Source organism: Calypte anna, chromosome 9, assembly GCF_003957555.1.
Source record: "Calypte anna isolate BGI_N300 chromosome 9, bCalAnn1_v1.p, whole genome shotgun sequence".
NCBI lineage: Eukaryota > Metazoa > Chordata > Aves > Apodiformes > Trochilidae > Calypte > Calypte anna.
In genome coordinates this window covers 13,121,365-13,135,775 of record NC_044255.1, presented here as the reverse complement: position 1 = coordinate 13,135,775, position 14,411 = coordinate 13,121,365, and the positions used below count along the sequence as shown (strand labels likewise).

At 52.0% G+C, this 14,411-nt stretch overlaps 1 protein-coding gene across 1 annotated transcript in view; it reads right to left on the bottom strand.

The window, feature by feature from the left end:
- Positions 1 to 495: 495 nt before the first annotated feature.
- Positions 496 to 14,411, bottom strand: part of XXYLT1 (xyloside xylosyltransferase 1) — a 35,341-nt gene continuing 21,425 nt past the window's right edge. The window contains exon 4 of the mRNA XM_008493395.2: positions 496 to 1,448. Coding sequence (XP_008491617.2) covers positions 1,052 to 1,448 — 397 coding nt within the window. The 3' untranslated portion in view covers positions 496 to 1,051. The remainder of the gene's footprint in view (positions 1,449 to 14,411) is intronic.

The window sequence follows — 14,411 nt, the reverse complement described above, 5'->3', positions numbered from 1 at the left end:
GGGTGGTGACAAAGCAGCGATGCCAACCATGGGACCATCGCTGGGACTGTGACACTGCACCAGGAAGCCCTGCCCCCCCCTCCATTTCACCCAGAAAGCCCCAGGAAGCAGCATGGCACTACCAGGGTAGGAGTGAGGCAGGTGGCTCTGGGGCTGCTCCTGGCCACACAACATGGAGACATCCCCACCTACACCAGAGCTGGAACCCACCAGGAAGGTACCCCAGGAGGGTATGTGCTCTCCAGGACAGCTCCTGGTCCTTCAGGGTGCCTCACTCTGGTACATTGCCCACCCCGTGGCTGCCCCAAGCACCCCTGGGCACTTGCCCTGCCCCGCCCAGTGAGGTCTGGTCACAGCAAGAAGCTACATGGGGCATCACATTCAACAGCCCAACTGGTAAGACATCAACCACATTTTCATCATGATAAGAGAAGCACGAAACCTCCTACCGCAAAGAACTGCAGTTGTGCTGCAGAAAAACAGCTCAGTGTGTTTTACATCTGCAGCTTTATTCTTGTACAAAAGGTTAGGCAAAGCTAGAAAAATGAACCTATTGGTACACGCTCACTGAACACTTTTAAGACAAGATAGGGCAGTAAAGCTTTTATGGCTAAGAAGAACCAATGAAAAGCTTTAAAGCTTGTCTAGCATTCAGTTTTTGTTTGTAAGTAACCCAATTTAAAGCAGCTTTTCAGTTTTTACAACTCTCTCGCCTTTCTGGAATGGTTCAAAAGGAAGATGACCTGAGGACCGTGTCTGTTCCCCAGAAGGACGAGACAGATGCACCAGTGGTGCATCACTGGGCATCTGAGGAATGCCAAAATGAAACCCAGATGTGGCCTCCTGCTGCCAAGGACAAGGCTACACAGGACCCGGGGAGCAGCACCCTGCCACGTGCAGAAGCAGTGGCCACCTGATAGCCCCTCGGCTGTCCTCTTGCCCCGGTGGCCATGGCACAGATGAACACCACGAACTTGCCCCAAGTAGAGCCAGGAGATGAGCCCTAGACATGGTGACCGTGGATGTCCTGCTCCTGGGGGCAGTGGGTGTCCTAGTCCTCAGGGATTGGGGTGTTGCAGTTCCCGTGGTAAATTTTGACCTCGCCCTCACACTGGAAGTACTGCTCAAACACATCACTGTACCCGTGGTCCCTCCACCACGTACAAAGCTGCCGATTCCATGTGCAGTCAAGCAAATGGAAGAGCTCTGGGTGCTCCATCCCCACCATGGTGAAGAAATCCTGGTCCCCAAGGTGGCCCTTGAAGTGGTACTTCTCTGTCAGCTTCTGCACTATGGTGGGCTCCAGCAGCTGGTTGTAGAGCTTGGATTGCCTCATGGCTTCCAGGTTCAGGAGGAGAACACCACTGTTGAAGCCGGGCAGCCCATCAGGAGGGGGTTCCCCAACTTTGGTTTGGGGGTTCTCACGGCGATACTGCCAGAATGTGTGCCTACAAAGAGAGGAAGAACAGGACCAGGCAGTCAAGGAGCTCAGCCTGAAGAGCAGCCACCACAAGTCTGGGCAGATCTGGATCACAGCTTGGGATCTACCAGCCTCCCAAGGGACTGCACAGCACTTGTCTTCTGCTGGCTGGATGCACCCAGCCTCCCAGAGCAGCCTGGTTCTTCACAGTCTGCATCTTTCTCCATCCCCCTGCACAGGATATTGCCCAGACCTCAAATCACTCTTCTTGTGCTCTCCTAAGGCCCCTTTTGTTTCTATAAGCAACACTCTGGTGAACCAACTGGACACATGACCGTGTGACTGCTCACATGGCTGTGCATGGAGGTGAAATCACATCCCTGATGCCTAGGACAAACCATCAGAAGTGCCTCCACAGCTGGTACATGCCAGAAAATGTCCTGCAGTTAATAGGATCTCAGCAGCAAAGCTGGTTATTATTTTATTATGGGGAAGATCCAGATCAAAGATGGGTCCCAGCCTGAGGTGGTGCAAAAAGGTTTGAAATAAACCTGACTGGCAGAAATTTTTCTTCAAAATAAAAAAAAGAAATACAATGGCAACATCTCATTAGCTAAATGAGCACTGCCTTTAGCATTTGCAGCCCTAGGAAGGCTCAGCTGCAGCAGCTCTGGCAGATGCAATCTTCTCCAGCTAATTTCCATCTGCCCAGAAGAAAAGACCATTGCAAGTCTAGCAATACTTAAAATCAACTCAAGAGGGTGATTCAAATAGGAAAAATTTAGACTATGTAAGCAAGCAGCCCAAAAATTTTTTTAGCTTCTTCCTCAGCCCTAAGGCAGTGGGCACACCACATCAGATACACACTGGATGCTTCTGCTGGCAGGAATTGCATTCAGCCCATGATATTAACCAAGCAGCTGCGGTTGAATCTGCCCCAAAGAACTGCTCCCATTCAGACCGAAACTCTTCTGCCCCCAGACAGCATCCTCTGCTGCTGAGCCAGGCTGTGCTTTGGAGGGCAGGAGGGACCCACAGCCCCCCTCCCCTTGCTGTCTGACAGCCCAGGAGTGCCAGCACTGAGCTCTCCTTCCAGGCCTAACACTTAAGGTAAAGCTACAGCAGGATTTGTTTGGGTTCTTTTTTTTTCACACCTCACTGTGAAGACATTGGGGAGAAACGCTGTTAGGAAGAACAATCCAAGCATGCCACTGGTTCCTCTCTGCATCATCACACTCTTACTGAAGCCTCCATGCACCTCCAGGAAACAAGAATTTGTTGGAAGATGGCACAGATTTAGCACTTAAAAGCTTAAACTGTTCCCATGCTTGGAAGCTGAAACTGAGCTAATTCAGATGTAAGAAGCAGCAAGGGACTTCAGCCCCTGAGACAGCTCAAGAGTCACGGTGGGTACTTCCCCACTGCACACATTTAAATTGAAATTCTTCTGGTAAGAAGCTGTGTTTGGCTCCAACAAGCACTCAGAGAACTCTACAGCTTGTACAGAGATCAGACTATTAAATCTGTCTTGCTGGCCTGTTCTCTGGATCCCCAGCACAGCGAGGCTGGCCAAGCTGATAGCCAGGATTCAAGAGGCACCAGCAGAATTATCCCAGCTGAAAACATGAGTCTATTAACGATGTCAACCACGAGCACCTTTTTACTTCCTGATCCAGAGAACCACAACTGTCACACAGTACTACTTCCATACAGCTGACCATTTAGGTGCTTTAGATTCAAACCTCTGATACTTCTCATTTCATTAGAAGTCTTCACACTGCTCCTTCCCACCTTATTCAGGACAGAAAGGGTTTTTCCAAGTGCTAGTTTTCCATCGTAGGAGGGCTCAGCCATCTCCACAGAGGACTTGATGCACCATTGGAGCCTGGGGGCAGCAGGGCTCATCTGATCTAAAGGGCAGGGAAGGGCTGTCTCTTCAAAGACCAGTTATGTCTTGGGGACAGGCACCAAGCCACAGCAAAGATGACTCATGGATGCTCGTGAAAAAAGGAAGGTAAAGCACTCAACTCCAGACCCAGCTTTGCACTGATCAGCCTCCTGAGGTTGAGCAAAGACTTAACTTAAGCATACCTCTGCATACTTGGCTCTCTCTGCATCTCCCTTGCAATGCCAAGAAAGCTGCGTCCGTGATGGAAAAATGATGCTAGAAGCTGGCAGGAGAAAGAGGGGAAGCAATGCTGTGGAAGGAGGAACTTTTCCAGATCCACAGAAATGGAGCTGTGTCTTTTCATGTTCTTACCTCCAAAAACACAGTGCCCAAGCTAAGGGATGAGATTACAGCCCCTGCAAGCAGCTAGAATAATTAAAAAACAAGTGCCTGAGCCCTCAGCATCACCAGGCTGCAGTGGGGTGAAAGCAGATCTGTGTCACATGACTCAATTTTTCAGCAACGCTGTTCCCCATTGGATTACTCGCTGATAATGAGATGGGAGCAATGTGCCCTATCTGCAGGGAGAGGAGACAGACCAAGAAGCAGCAATTGTTCTGCCCTTCCCCCCAGTGCTGGCATGATAGGGCCATCCTCCCCCGGCCATGTGTGTGGACCACACAGGAGTGGGGCCGCGGGGGGAGGACAGTGCTGTCCTTGGGGAGTGATGCTGGGGAGAAATCCAGGATGCGACACAGCGCTGATGGCTCAGGAACCTGATCACAGCTCCACACCACAAACATCCCAGTGCTGGGCTTGTGCCAACTGAGGGAAAGGTATTCTGGCAGGGGGGCCGGCAGCATCTGGGTTTCACTTGGCTTTTTTGTCCTTCTTACAGAGGGTTTTGGTGCTGTCCTTCTGCAGGGCCAGGACAGAGAAGAGAGTGGTTGAAAGGCACCTCCACCCAGCTGGAAGTGGAAGGAACAGTGGGTTCGAGAGCATAATTTTCTTTGAGGAAGATAAGGCCATGGAAGCACAGCAACCAGCCCAACAGCCATCCCAACCTATGACCTGCACTGCTCTGTCCTGCCCAATATTACCCCTGGGCACCCACCTCAAATTTTGGCAACACATGAGGGGGACAATCCCAATGGTTTGATGAGCATGCTGCCAGGATGCAGGGAGGGGTGCTGGGGGCAGAGCCTCCCAACTTCCCTTGGCAACCATGAAGGAACCAACTGGATGCAAATGAAACGTCTCTCTGCCCCAAACCCCTGGAGCAGCTGGGATCTCTCCCAGGACAGGCAGCGTGCCACCAGCTTTGGCTCTGGGTGCCCTCCTCCCACTCTGCCAGAGTGACAGCCAGGGCAGGAAGGCAGCCTGGAGATGCTGGAGCAGGAAGCTGCTGGCCAGGAGGAGGGGAGGAGAAAGGAAGCGGAGGCATTTCGGGGCTTTTGTTAACCACCATGGCCCCTCTAAACAGGAGGGAAATGAAATGACCAGGGCCCCTGACCCTGGAGCCCGGTGTGCGGGAGCCATGCAGGGCCCTGCCTGCAGCCCTGATGGGCTTTGCTTTGAGGAGCTGTTTATAAACAGAGCCGGCGTGTGCTAGGAAACATCTGGAGAAGAGCATTTCCAAGCATTCAAAGGCCAGGCCCAGGCAGCCCAGATAAAAAATTCTGCTTCCACCAGGACTTCCCTTGCTGGCCCAGCACAGGGCGCTCCGGCCGCACCTCCCCTGCCTGGCAGCTCCATCTGACAGAGCTGCCATCACACCCTCCAAAATGCCTGGCTGGGGATGGCTGCCTGGCGATAAGGGACTGCTCCACCTATCAGCTGAATTTTGCAGGTCTGTCTCTTATTTTCATGCTTTGCAAGTGGCAAATGCTGAGTGGGGGAAGGACTTTGTCCAGACCCGTGAGCATCTGCTCATTTACTTCATCTCTAGGTTTTAGGACAACATCATGGAATGAGCTGAAAACCCCTAGTAAAGCAGCAGGGTGCCCTTGCTGGCAGTGAAGGCAAGGTGGAGCAGTTCCTGTAAGATGGGTGGGCAACAGCAAGCCCAAAGCACTGGCCCCACAAGCAGCAGACTGGGCTTGTGTGCCTGTACCCATCTGAGATGTTCAAGAGCCTGCAACCCTTCCACACCAGCTGTGCAGCTGATGCTGGCCTTGCTGAGGAACATGTGGATCCTCCTCATCTCCAGAAACGTGGACAGCCTGAGATACAGCCCCCATACAGCTGAGGAACGGAGAAACCAGGTAAAAAAGACCTGGTGAAACCATATGCTGGGCCAGCCCATGGGCATCTACAGTCAGAGGACGCTCCTGGAAGGCCGCGGAATCTCTGAATGCTGCTGTGCACCATGCACGTGCACTGCATGAGCCTCAATAGTGCAATACCCAGGGAGGATGGCTGCACAGCCTCTCCTTCACCAAAAGGGGAAGTGAAGCAAACAGGCATGGGATAAAGCCACAAAAATAAGGGGTCTCCAAGATTCTGGATGCAATATACATTCCTGGGCCCGTAAACTCCTTGCTGGAGCTCACCGGTTTGCTCCTGCCCCTTGCCAGCACTGGCAGAGTTTGAGCCAGCTGCCTGGGGGCCAGGATGGGCAGCAGTGGCAGGCCAGCACTTCAATGACACACTCTGTCACATAGCTTCTCCTGTGGGGGTCAGGGGCTGGGGGACCCTAAGTCTCCCCCCCAGCCAGCCAGACACGGGGCTCCCGGTACAGAAGGGAAGCCCGGGCTGCCAGCCGGCCCTCTTCGCAGCATTCCAACAGCAGCCCTGCCAGCCCAAACACCAACTAAAACAAGTGCATGCTCTTGCTACCTCTAAATATGCTTTTCAGTTGCCGAGCCAGAAAACAGATGGCTGGCAGCATTATCCCCAGCTGCAGCTGCTGGCAAACACCCCTGTTCCTGTGCAATAAGGAGGAATGAGTGTACTGTGCTCCTCTGCTCTGTGCTGCTGGCAGCATTCCCTTGGGACAGGCAGGAGGACAAAGCACATGGCTGCAGTCCTGCTGAGCAATGCCTGGATGAGCTGCCCGTCTGCCCGGGCCCAGACAAGCCAGCCAAGAAGGCAGACAGGGTGGGAGCCCTAGTGGGAAGTACACAGCATCCTGATGGGCATAAGGGAATGCATCTGAAATGGAGGGCAGAGAGAGCAAACAGAGGGGTAAATAATTGTAAAACCTTCTGGGGACAACAGATACATGCTTAAAAGCAACCTGGCTCCCAGAGCAGCCTGGAGCACTCGAAAATAGTGGCTTTTGTCCCACCTAGAGCAGAGGGTGTGGGCAGTGGAGAGGGAATAGTGATGGCACAGGGATGACTGTGTCATCAATCGAGGAGATGACCATGGCTTTCCCTAATCCTCAGCAAGAAGTAAGAGTACAGCCAAGAAGCCTCCCTGTACCTTTCTCCTCCTCACTGTGTCAGGCAGCTGCCAGTCCCTTACTATCAACTCAGTTCGACTGAGATTAACCCTTAGGAAAAGGCCATCTCTCCTTCCTCCAGCTCCCTGCCACCAAAAGGCACCACTGCAGTGAAGATGAGCCCTTCCAAGTTTCTCTTTCCAGAGCAGCACCCGACCCACGACCCACGCTCCCCCCTCCTGCCCTGGTGCTGCTGGACCACAGCCAGGCGAGCCCAGCCCTGCTGCAGAGGGAGGGTCTGCAACAAAGCAGCCCTTGTTGCTAATTGCTAATTTTGCATGTGCAAACGCTAAACCCCTTAAGGAGCTGGGGTGGCAGATTCAGAACCAGCCTGGCCCGGAGCGCCTTAGCTGAGGCTGAGCAGCTTGTGTAACCCAGGAAATCCCAGCTCTGGGCTTCACAGGAGCACCATGCACCCAGCAATGTGCAATGGCATTGCCAGCACAGCAGAACCCCCAACTCTGCAGGGGAAAACATCCCCCTGGGAAAAAGCAACCCCAATTCATAGCCTGGGAGAAAGGGCAGGATGTGGTGATGTGCACACCAAGATCTCCTTACCCTCCTTCTGGTGGGTTCAGGACAGGAGTACATCTCAGGCAGGACCTCCAGCCCTCCCCTGAAAAATGCTGATGAACCAACAGACAGCTCATCAATGAAGACATCAGTAATTCCTTATTCAACTTCTCACGTAATGCACTAATTATGTCTGTACAGTGCTGGTCTCTACTGCAACATGGTCTGCATGCCAAACTTAATAAAGGCCTGTATTTGGAGCAGCTAATTGATTCTCGATGATTACATTTCTGCATGGACTTAGCAGATTAAAAATGTGCGTGCTTCAATAGATAATAACAACTTGAAAACACAGCTCCCAAGTGAAACCTTTCCTTGGGACACAGATCTTCAAGGCCAGCCACCCTCACCACCTACAATTTTTGCACCCCATGACAGTGCTAAAATCACTCTGCAAATAGAGATGTGACCATAAATCCCTCTCCAGGCTGCATCAAATTCCCTCCTCTCTATGGATCAAACCCCATGTCAGCAGCAGCAGCACTGAGCAGTCAGATGTGTCAGACCAGCTGCTCATTCAGCACCAAGGAAGGACGGGGGGCAGCTAGTTCCTGAGGGCACCTTAAAACACCATGGGCCTAATTACTGGCAAAGTGGCAGACTTCTGTAATAACTATGAATGGATTCTGCTCTGACAGTGCTCTCCTGCCTGTCCTGGGCCACCCTTGCCCACTGATGAGGCTTGTAGGAACAGGGGAACAGGCAATGTAAATCCACCAGGGTAAACTGTGCTGCAATTTTCTAAATGTCTGAACAAGCAGGCCTTTTCTGGTCTGCCCAGAAACATCAATTTCCTGCAGAACATCTGGATTTGTCCCTTCATGACTATAAATCCAAAGTGCCTTGGGATTGTAGGCTTAGGGCAGGTGCTGAGGTTGGAAAAGGAGCACTGGGAGCTGCCTGCAGGGAGAGATGGCCGTGCTGGGGAATTCACAAACTACGCCCTACTCTAGAGCTTTTCTAAAAAGTCCTGTAACAAGTGCAGCAGCTTCCTAAGATGCCACCAGCATGGCACCTAAATCTAGACACCAAAACTGAGATGTTGAGGAGCTGAAATTTACAAGTTCAGGGGTTGTGCTGCAACCAACAAAAACCAAACCCGTGGCAAAGTCACAGCAAATGTCTCAGGCAGCCCTTGCAAACAAGGACTACCAGCCTCATATGCTCTCTGTAGGAGAGCCCTTTGTCAGCCCTTTGTAGTCTGTAGCTACCTCTTTGATGTAGATATCCTTTCCTGCAGGACAAACTTTTATCATTTCCAGCACTGTGGATTCCCAAGATGTCTCCTGCTTTTATTAACTTCTTGTCATGGCAGGCAGCATTAAAAATGTCACCCAGCAGCAGGAATGGAGGCAGCAGCCACTCTTTCAGCCCCAGCTATGAGTACCTTTGGACCTGAGGTCTGGGACCTCTCCTGAGGTCTACCACCACAGCAGTATCTTGCTTCCAGCTGCAGCAAAGGGGCAAAATCACCCATCTGAGGGCCTGTGGATGCCATCAGAACACTCCTCTTTGACAAGATCTCCAAGATGAGAGTTGTTGGAGCATCACTCAGGGCCAAGGCAGTGCTGCCACTGGTTGGCACCCAGAGCCCACCACCACATGGCAGCCAGTGACAGCACTGGCATCACATAGGAAGTGAAGCAGCTGGAAGGCATGGTGACGTACACTGGTGTGGGGTCAGCCCAAGGCTGCTGAGAGCAGCTGTGCAATCAATACCACTGTCCTTCTTCCTCTTCCACATCACCAGCATGACTAGAGGATTGTCTACCAGGAAACTGAGTAGAATAAAGTTTAAGCTCTGCCTTCAATAACCAGAGGGTTTTCAGGACATTATTGGGAGTGCCACAGTGTTTGCCCACTCTGTTCATCCCAGTCATGGGGCTGCTTTGAAATGGGGAGGCTTCTCCCTTCAGCACCCAGCAGAGCTGAGCTCCTCTGCCTGGTGACAAGCACTAAGCAGGGCCAGGCTGGCAAGGATGCCCCAGGAGAGGTCCAGAATGCAGAAGCATCTGCATGAGGATGCCCTCACCATGCCCTGATGGAGATCTGCACCGTGCACCCATGGACCTGGAGGTGCCCTGGGCACAGCCCCTGCTGCTCATGCTTGGCCAAAAGGCTGACCTACAGCAAGCCATGCTTCACTTGGCCATCACTCAGATCTACTCATGTGGGACCACAGCTACATCACTCCCCAAGGCCAGGCTTGCACCCTGGGGACAGTGACCTGCCTGCTCACCAGCTTGCAGGCTGCATCTGCTATGCCTGCCTGCATATTTCTTAGCAGGGCCAAGAGCACAGGAGGGCCTGGGCTCCTCACTTTGGCCAGGATCCAGCATGGAAGGAATATTAATACAGAGCATCATCACCCCCCCTACACAGCCTGGTGAACAGGACACTGCCAGCACGCCTGAGTAGCTGAAATGCTGCAGGGGACAACAGGATTTTCAATTAAGGTTATGACTCTGCAGAAGCACTTCCTTGCATGAAAAGCCTTTTGGAGCAGGCAAACTTCAGATTTTAATCCTTCCATCAAAATCATTCTCACTGAATTAGGAGCCCCCGCCCTTGGCTGTGTAGCAGACACATGAGCAGGCAGATGTCAGTGCTGGGAATAGGCTCTGCCTGCAGGCCAGTGTGCAAACGTCAGCCTGGCAGGGAGCATCCAGTACTGCCACAGAAAGCCCACAAGCACCAAAGAGCCTGGGGTGCTGTACCAGAGTCCTCAAGAGCCCTGGCAGCAGGGGCAGCCCCTGGTGGGACAAAGCTCTGCCTGCAACCCCATCCACAGAGGTGTTGCAGGTAACTCACATCACAGTGGATCTAAACGCCACAGGCACAGTGCTGCTTTCTGGCTGTAGCTGAAGAAAAGCAAACCTGATGCTGACAGCCTTGGACCTCAACCTCCCCCTCTGCACCCAGGACCCTGCCAGACATTTTCCCTCAGGGCATGGTGAGGAGGTGGATCTGCAGGACCATCCATATATATATATAACTTCATCAGGAGCTACAGCTCTCCTTAGGCCACCCCAACCCACCCTGAGCGACCCCAAAGGACAGCACAGCCCCAGGCTGTGCAACAGTTAAAGCCCAGCATTTGCTGGGCAGGAGGGCCAGGAGATCCTGTTGCTCAGAGAGATGTATTTGTCCAAAACAAACAGTGGCTGGGCATTGTTTCAGCAGGAGTCAAACAAGTGGAAATGCTCCCGTGCCATCCTGTTTTGCTGTTTGGAGGTTTCCCCCTACCTCCAGGATGTGCAAGCAGGCTCCGGGATATTTCCTATTTGCTTTTCTCTTAGAATCATAGAATCAGCTGGGTTGGAAGGGACCTCTGAGATCATCAAGTCCAACCCTTGATCTACTACTGCCGCGGTTACTAGACCATGGCACTGAGTGCCACATCCAGTCTCTTTTTAAATATCTCCAGGGATAGAGAATCCACTACTTCCCTGGGCAGCCCATTCCAATGTCTGATCACCCTCTCCGTAAAGAAATTCTTTCTAATATCCAACCTAAACCTCCCCTGGCACAACTTGAGACCGTGCCCTCTTGTCTTGCTGAGAGTTGCCTGGGAAGAGACCAACCCCCACCCGGCTACAACCTCCTTTCAGGTAGTTGTAGAGAGTGATGAGGTCTCCCCTGAGCCTCCTCTTCTCCAGGCTGAACAGCCCCAGCTCCCTCAGCCTCACCTCACAGGACTTGTGCTGGAGTCCCTTCACCAGCCTGGTTGCCCTCCTTTGGACCCGTTTCAGCACCTCAATCTCCTTCCTGAACTGAGGGGCCCAGAACTGGACACAGTACTCGAGGTGTGGCCTCAGCAGTGCTGAGTACAGGGGAAGAACCCATTCCCCGGACCTGCTGGCCACACTGTTCCTGATACAGGCCAGGATGCCATTGGCCTTCTTGGCCACCTGGGCACACTGCTGCCTCATGTTCAGCTTTCTGTCAATCCAGACTCCCAGGTCCCTTTCTGTCTGGCTGCTCTCAGCCACTCTGTCCCCAGCCTATAGCACTGCATGGGGTTGTTGTGGCCAAAGTGCAGGACCAGGCACTTGGCCTTGCTGAACCTCATCCTGCTGGAATCAGCCCAACTCTCCAGTCTGTCCAGGTCCCTCTGCAGAGCCCTCCTGCCTTCCAGCTGATTGACACTCCCCCCCATCTTAGTGTCATCTGCAAACTTGCTGTTGATGGACTCAATCCCCTCATCTAAATCATCTATAAAGATATTAAACCGAACTGGGCCCAATACTGATCCCTGGGGGACACCACTAGTGACCGGCTGCCAACTGGATGCAGCACTATTCAGCACCACTCTCTGGGCCCAGCCCTCCAGCCAGTTCCTAACCCAGTGCAGAGTGCCCCTGTCCAAGCTGTGGGCTGACAGCTTTTTCAGGAGTATGCTGTGGGAGACGGTGTCAAAGGCGTTGCTGAAGTCCAGGTAGACCACATCCACAGCCTTCCCCTCATCCACCAGGCGGGTCACCTGATCATAAAAGGAGATCAGGTTGGTCAGACAGGACCTGCATTTCCTAAACCCATGCTGGCTGGGTCTAATCCCTTGTCCATCCTGTAGGTGCTGTGTGATTGCCACCAGGATGATCTGCTCCATAACCTTGCCGGGCACTGAGGTCAGGCTGACAGGCCTGTGGTTTCCCGGGTCCTGCTTCCAGCCCTTTTTATGGATTGGCATAACATTCACCAACCTCCAATCATCTGGGATGCCCCTGGTGAGCCAGGACTGTTGGTAGATGATAGATAGAGGCTTGGCGAGCTCTTCTGCCAGCTCCCTCATCACCCTTGGGTGAATCCCATCTGGTAGATTTGTGGGGATCTAAGCAGCCCAGGAGGTCACTAACTGTTTCCTTCTGGATTCAGGGGGGCTGTTCAGATTCTTGTTTCTTTCTACAAGCTCCAGAAGCCAGCTGTCCTCCGGACAACCTGTCTTACTGTTGAAAACTGAGGCAAAGAAGGTGTTAAATACTTCGGCCTTTTCTTCATCTTTGATAACTATATTCCCGCCCATGTCCAGTAGAGAACTTTGCTATTGACATATTTGTAGAAGGACTTTTTGTTATCCTTCACAGAGGTGGCGAGATACAGTGCAAGTTGTGCCTTTGTCTCTCTAATTTTCTTTCTACACAACCTAACTATATTCCTAAATTCTTCTTGAGTAGTTAGCCCTTTTTTCCATAATTGGTAGGCTCTCTTCTTTACCCTAATTTCTTTCAAAATCTCCCTGTTCAGCCAGACCAGTTGTCTTCTGCGCCAGCTCGCCTTCCGGCACACCGGGACAGCCTGCTCCTGTGCTTTCAAAACTTGCTTCTCAAAGTACGTCCATCCCTCCTGCACCCCTTTGTTTTCAAGGGCTGTTTCCCAGGGTACACTCTGAATCAGTCTTCTGAATAGGCCAAAATCTGCCCTCCAGAAGTCCAACACAGAGGTTTTACTGACGGCCCTCCTTGCATCCCTGAGTATTGAAAACTCTATTATTTTGTGATCACTGTGTTCCAGACGTCCACTGACCACCACATCTCTCACCAGCCCCTCTCTGTTTGTGAACAGGAGGTCTAGCGGGGCTCCATCCCTGGTAGGCTCATTTACCAGCTGGAGCAGGAAATTATCCTCTAAACACTCTATGAATTTCCTAGACTGCCTCCTCTCTGCTGTGTGGAGTTCCCAGCAGACGTCTGGCAGGTTAAAGTCACCCACGAGAACAAGGGCTGACGATTCTGAAACATCCTCCAGTTGCTTGTAGTATAATTCATCACCCTCATCATCCTGCTTGGGTGGTCTGTAACAGACTCCCACCAGGATATCAGCCTTGTTGGCCTTCCCTCTGAATCTGATACACAGGCACTCAACCTTATCGTTACTGACTTCAACTTCTACAGAGCCAAGAGATTCTCTAACATATAGAGCTACCCCTCCACCTCTCCTACCCTACCTGTCCCTTCTGAAGAGCCTGTAGCCACCCATGACAGCACTCCCGTTATGGGAGTCATCCCACCACGTTTCTGTGATAGTGACTACATCGTAGCTTTCCTGCTGCATGATGGCTTCCAGCTCCTCCTGTTTGTTGCCCTTGCTGCATGCATTGGTGTACATGCACTTCAGCTGGGCTGCTGATTTGGCTCTTAACTTGGGCTGTCCACCCTTGGGCTTCTTTCTGGAGGGCCCGGTTTCAACCTCATCCCCTTCAAACCTAGTTTAAAGCGCTCCTTATCAGCCCTGCCAACTTATAGGCTAGAGTCCTTTTACCCTTGCTAGATAGATGAAGCCCATCTGGTTTGAAGAATTTGGTTAGGTTTGATAAAATTTGGCCCATGGTCAAAAAACCTAAAGTTCTGCTGGAGGCACCAATCCCTTAACCACCTATTGGTATGATAGGTTTTCTGACTCCTCTCCTCATTCATCTCTGCTACTGCAGGAATTGAGGCAAACACCACCTGTGCTCCTGACCCATCAACTAAACAACCCAGTGCCTTGAAGTCCTTTTTAATTGTCTTAGTACTTCTTCCATTAATGTCATCACTGCCAGCCACTACCATGTCATCACTGTTGCCACTACCAACAGTGGATAATAATCAGAGGGCCAAATTAGCTGGGGGAGTCTCCTACTAATATCCCAGGAAGGCAGGGACCTCACCCAGGTCCCAAGAAGGCAGCAGACCTCCCTGTGGGATGGGTCTGGTCAACATATAGGGCCCTCAGTTCTCCTCAGAAGGGAGTCATCAACTACAACTACCTTTCTTTTTTTCTTTGTAGCTGTAGTTGTAACCCGTCTGGTAGACAGGGGATGAACAGGAGACCTTCCAGACAGATCTTCCTCTTGTCTGTTCTCTTCCTGATTCTCTGAGTCCAGGGCCTCATATCTGTTCTCTAAGGGCACTTGGGGAGATGGTGGGAGTTGGGAGGGGATTCTTTTGCCTCTCTGATGAGGGACCTGTTTCCATTCCATACCATCCACCTGGTTTGCTCCAACTGCCTGATGGCAGTAGGGGCAGGGTTTCACCATCTCCTTCTGGACTTCTTCTGGGTTAGAAAGGGTGTGACTCCACCAGTCAATTTCCCTTTCACTGTCCCTA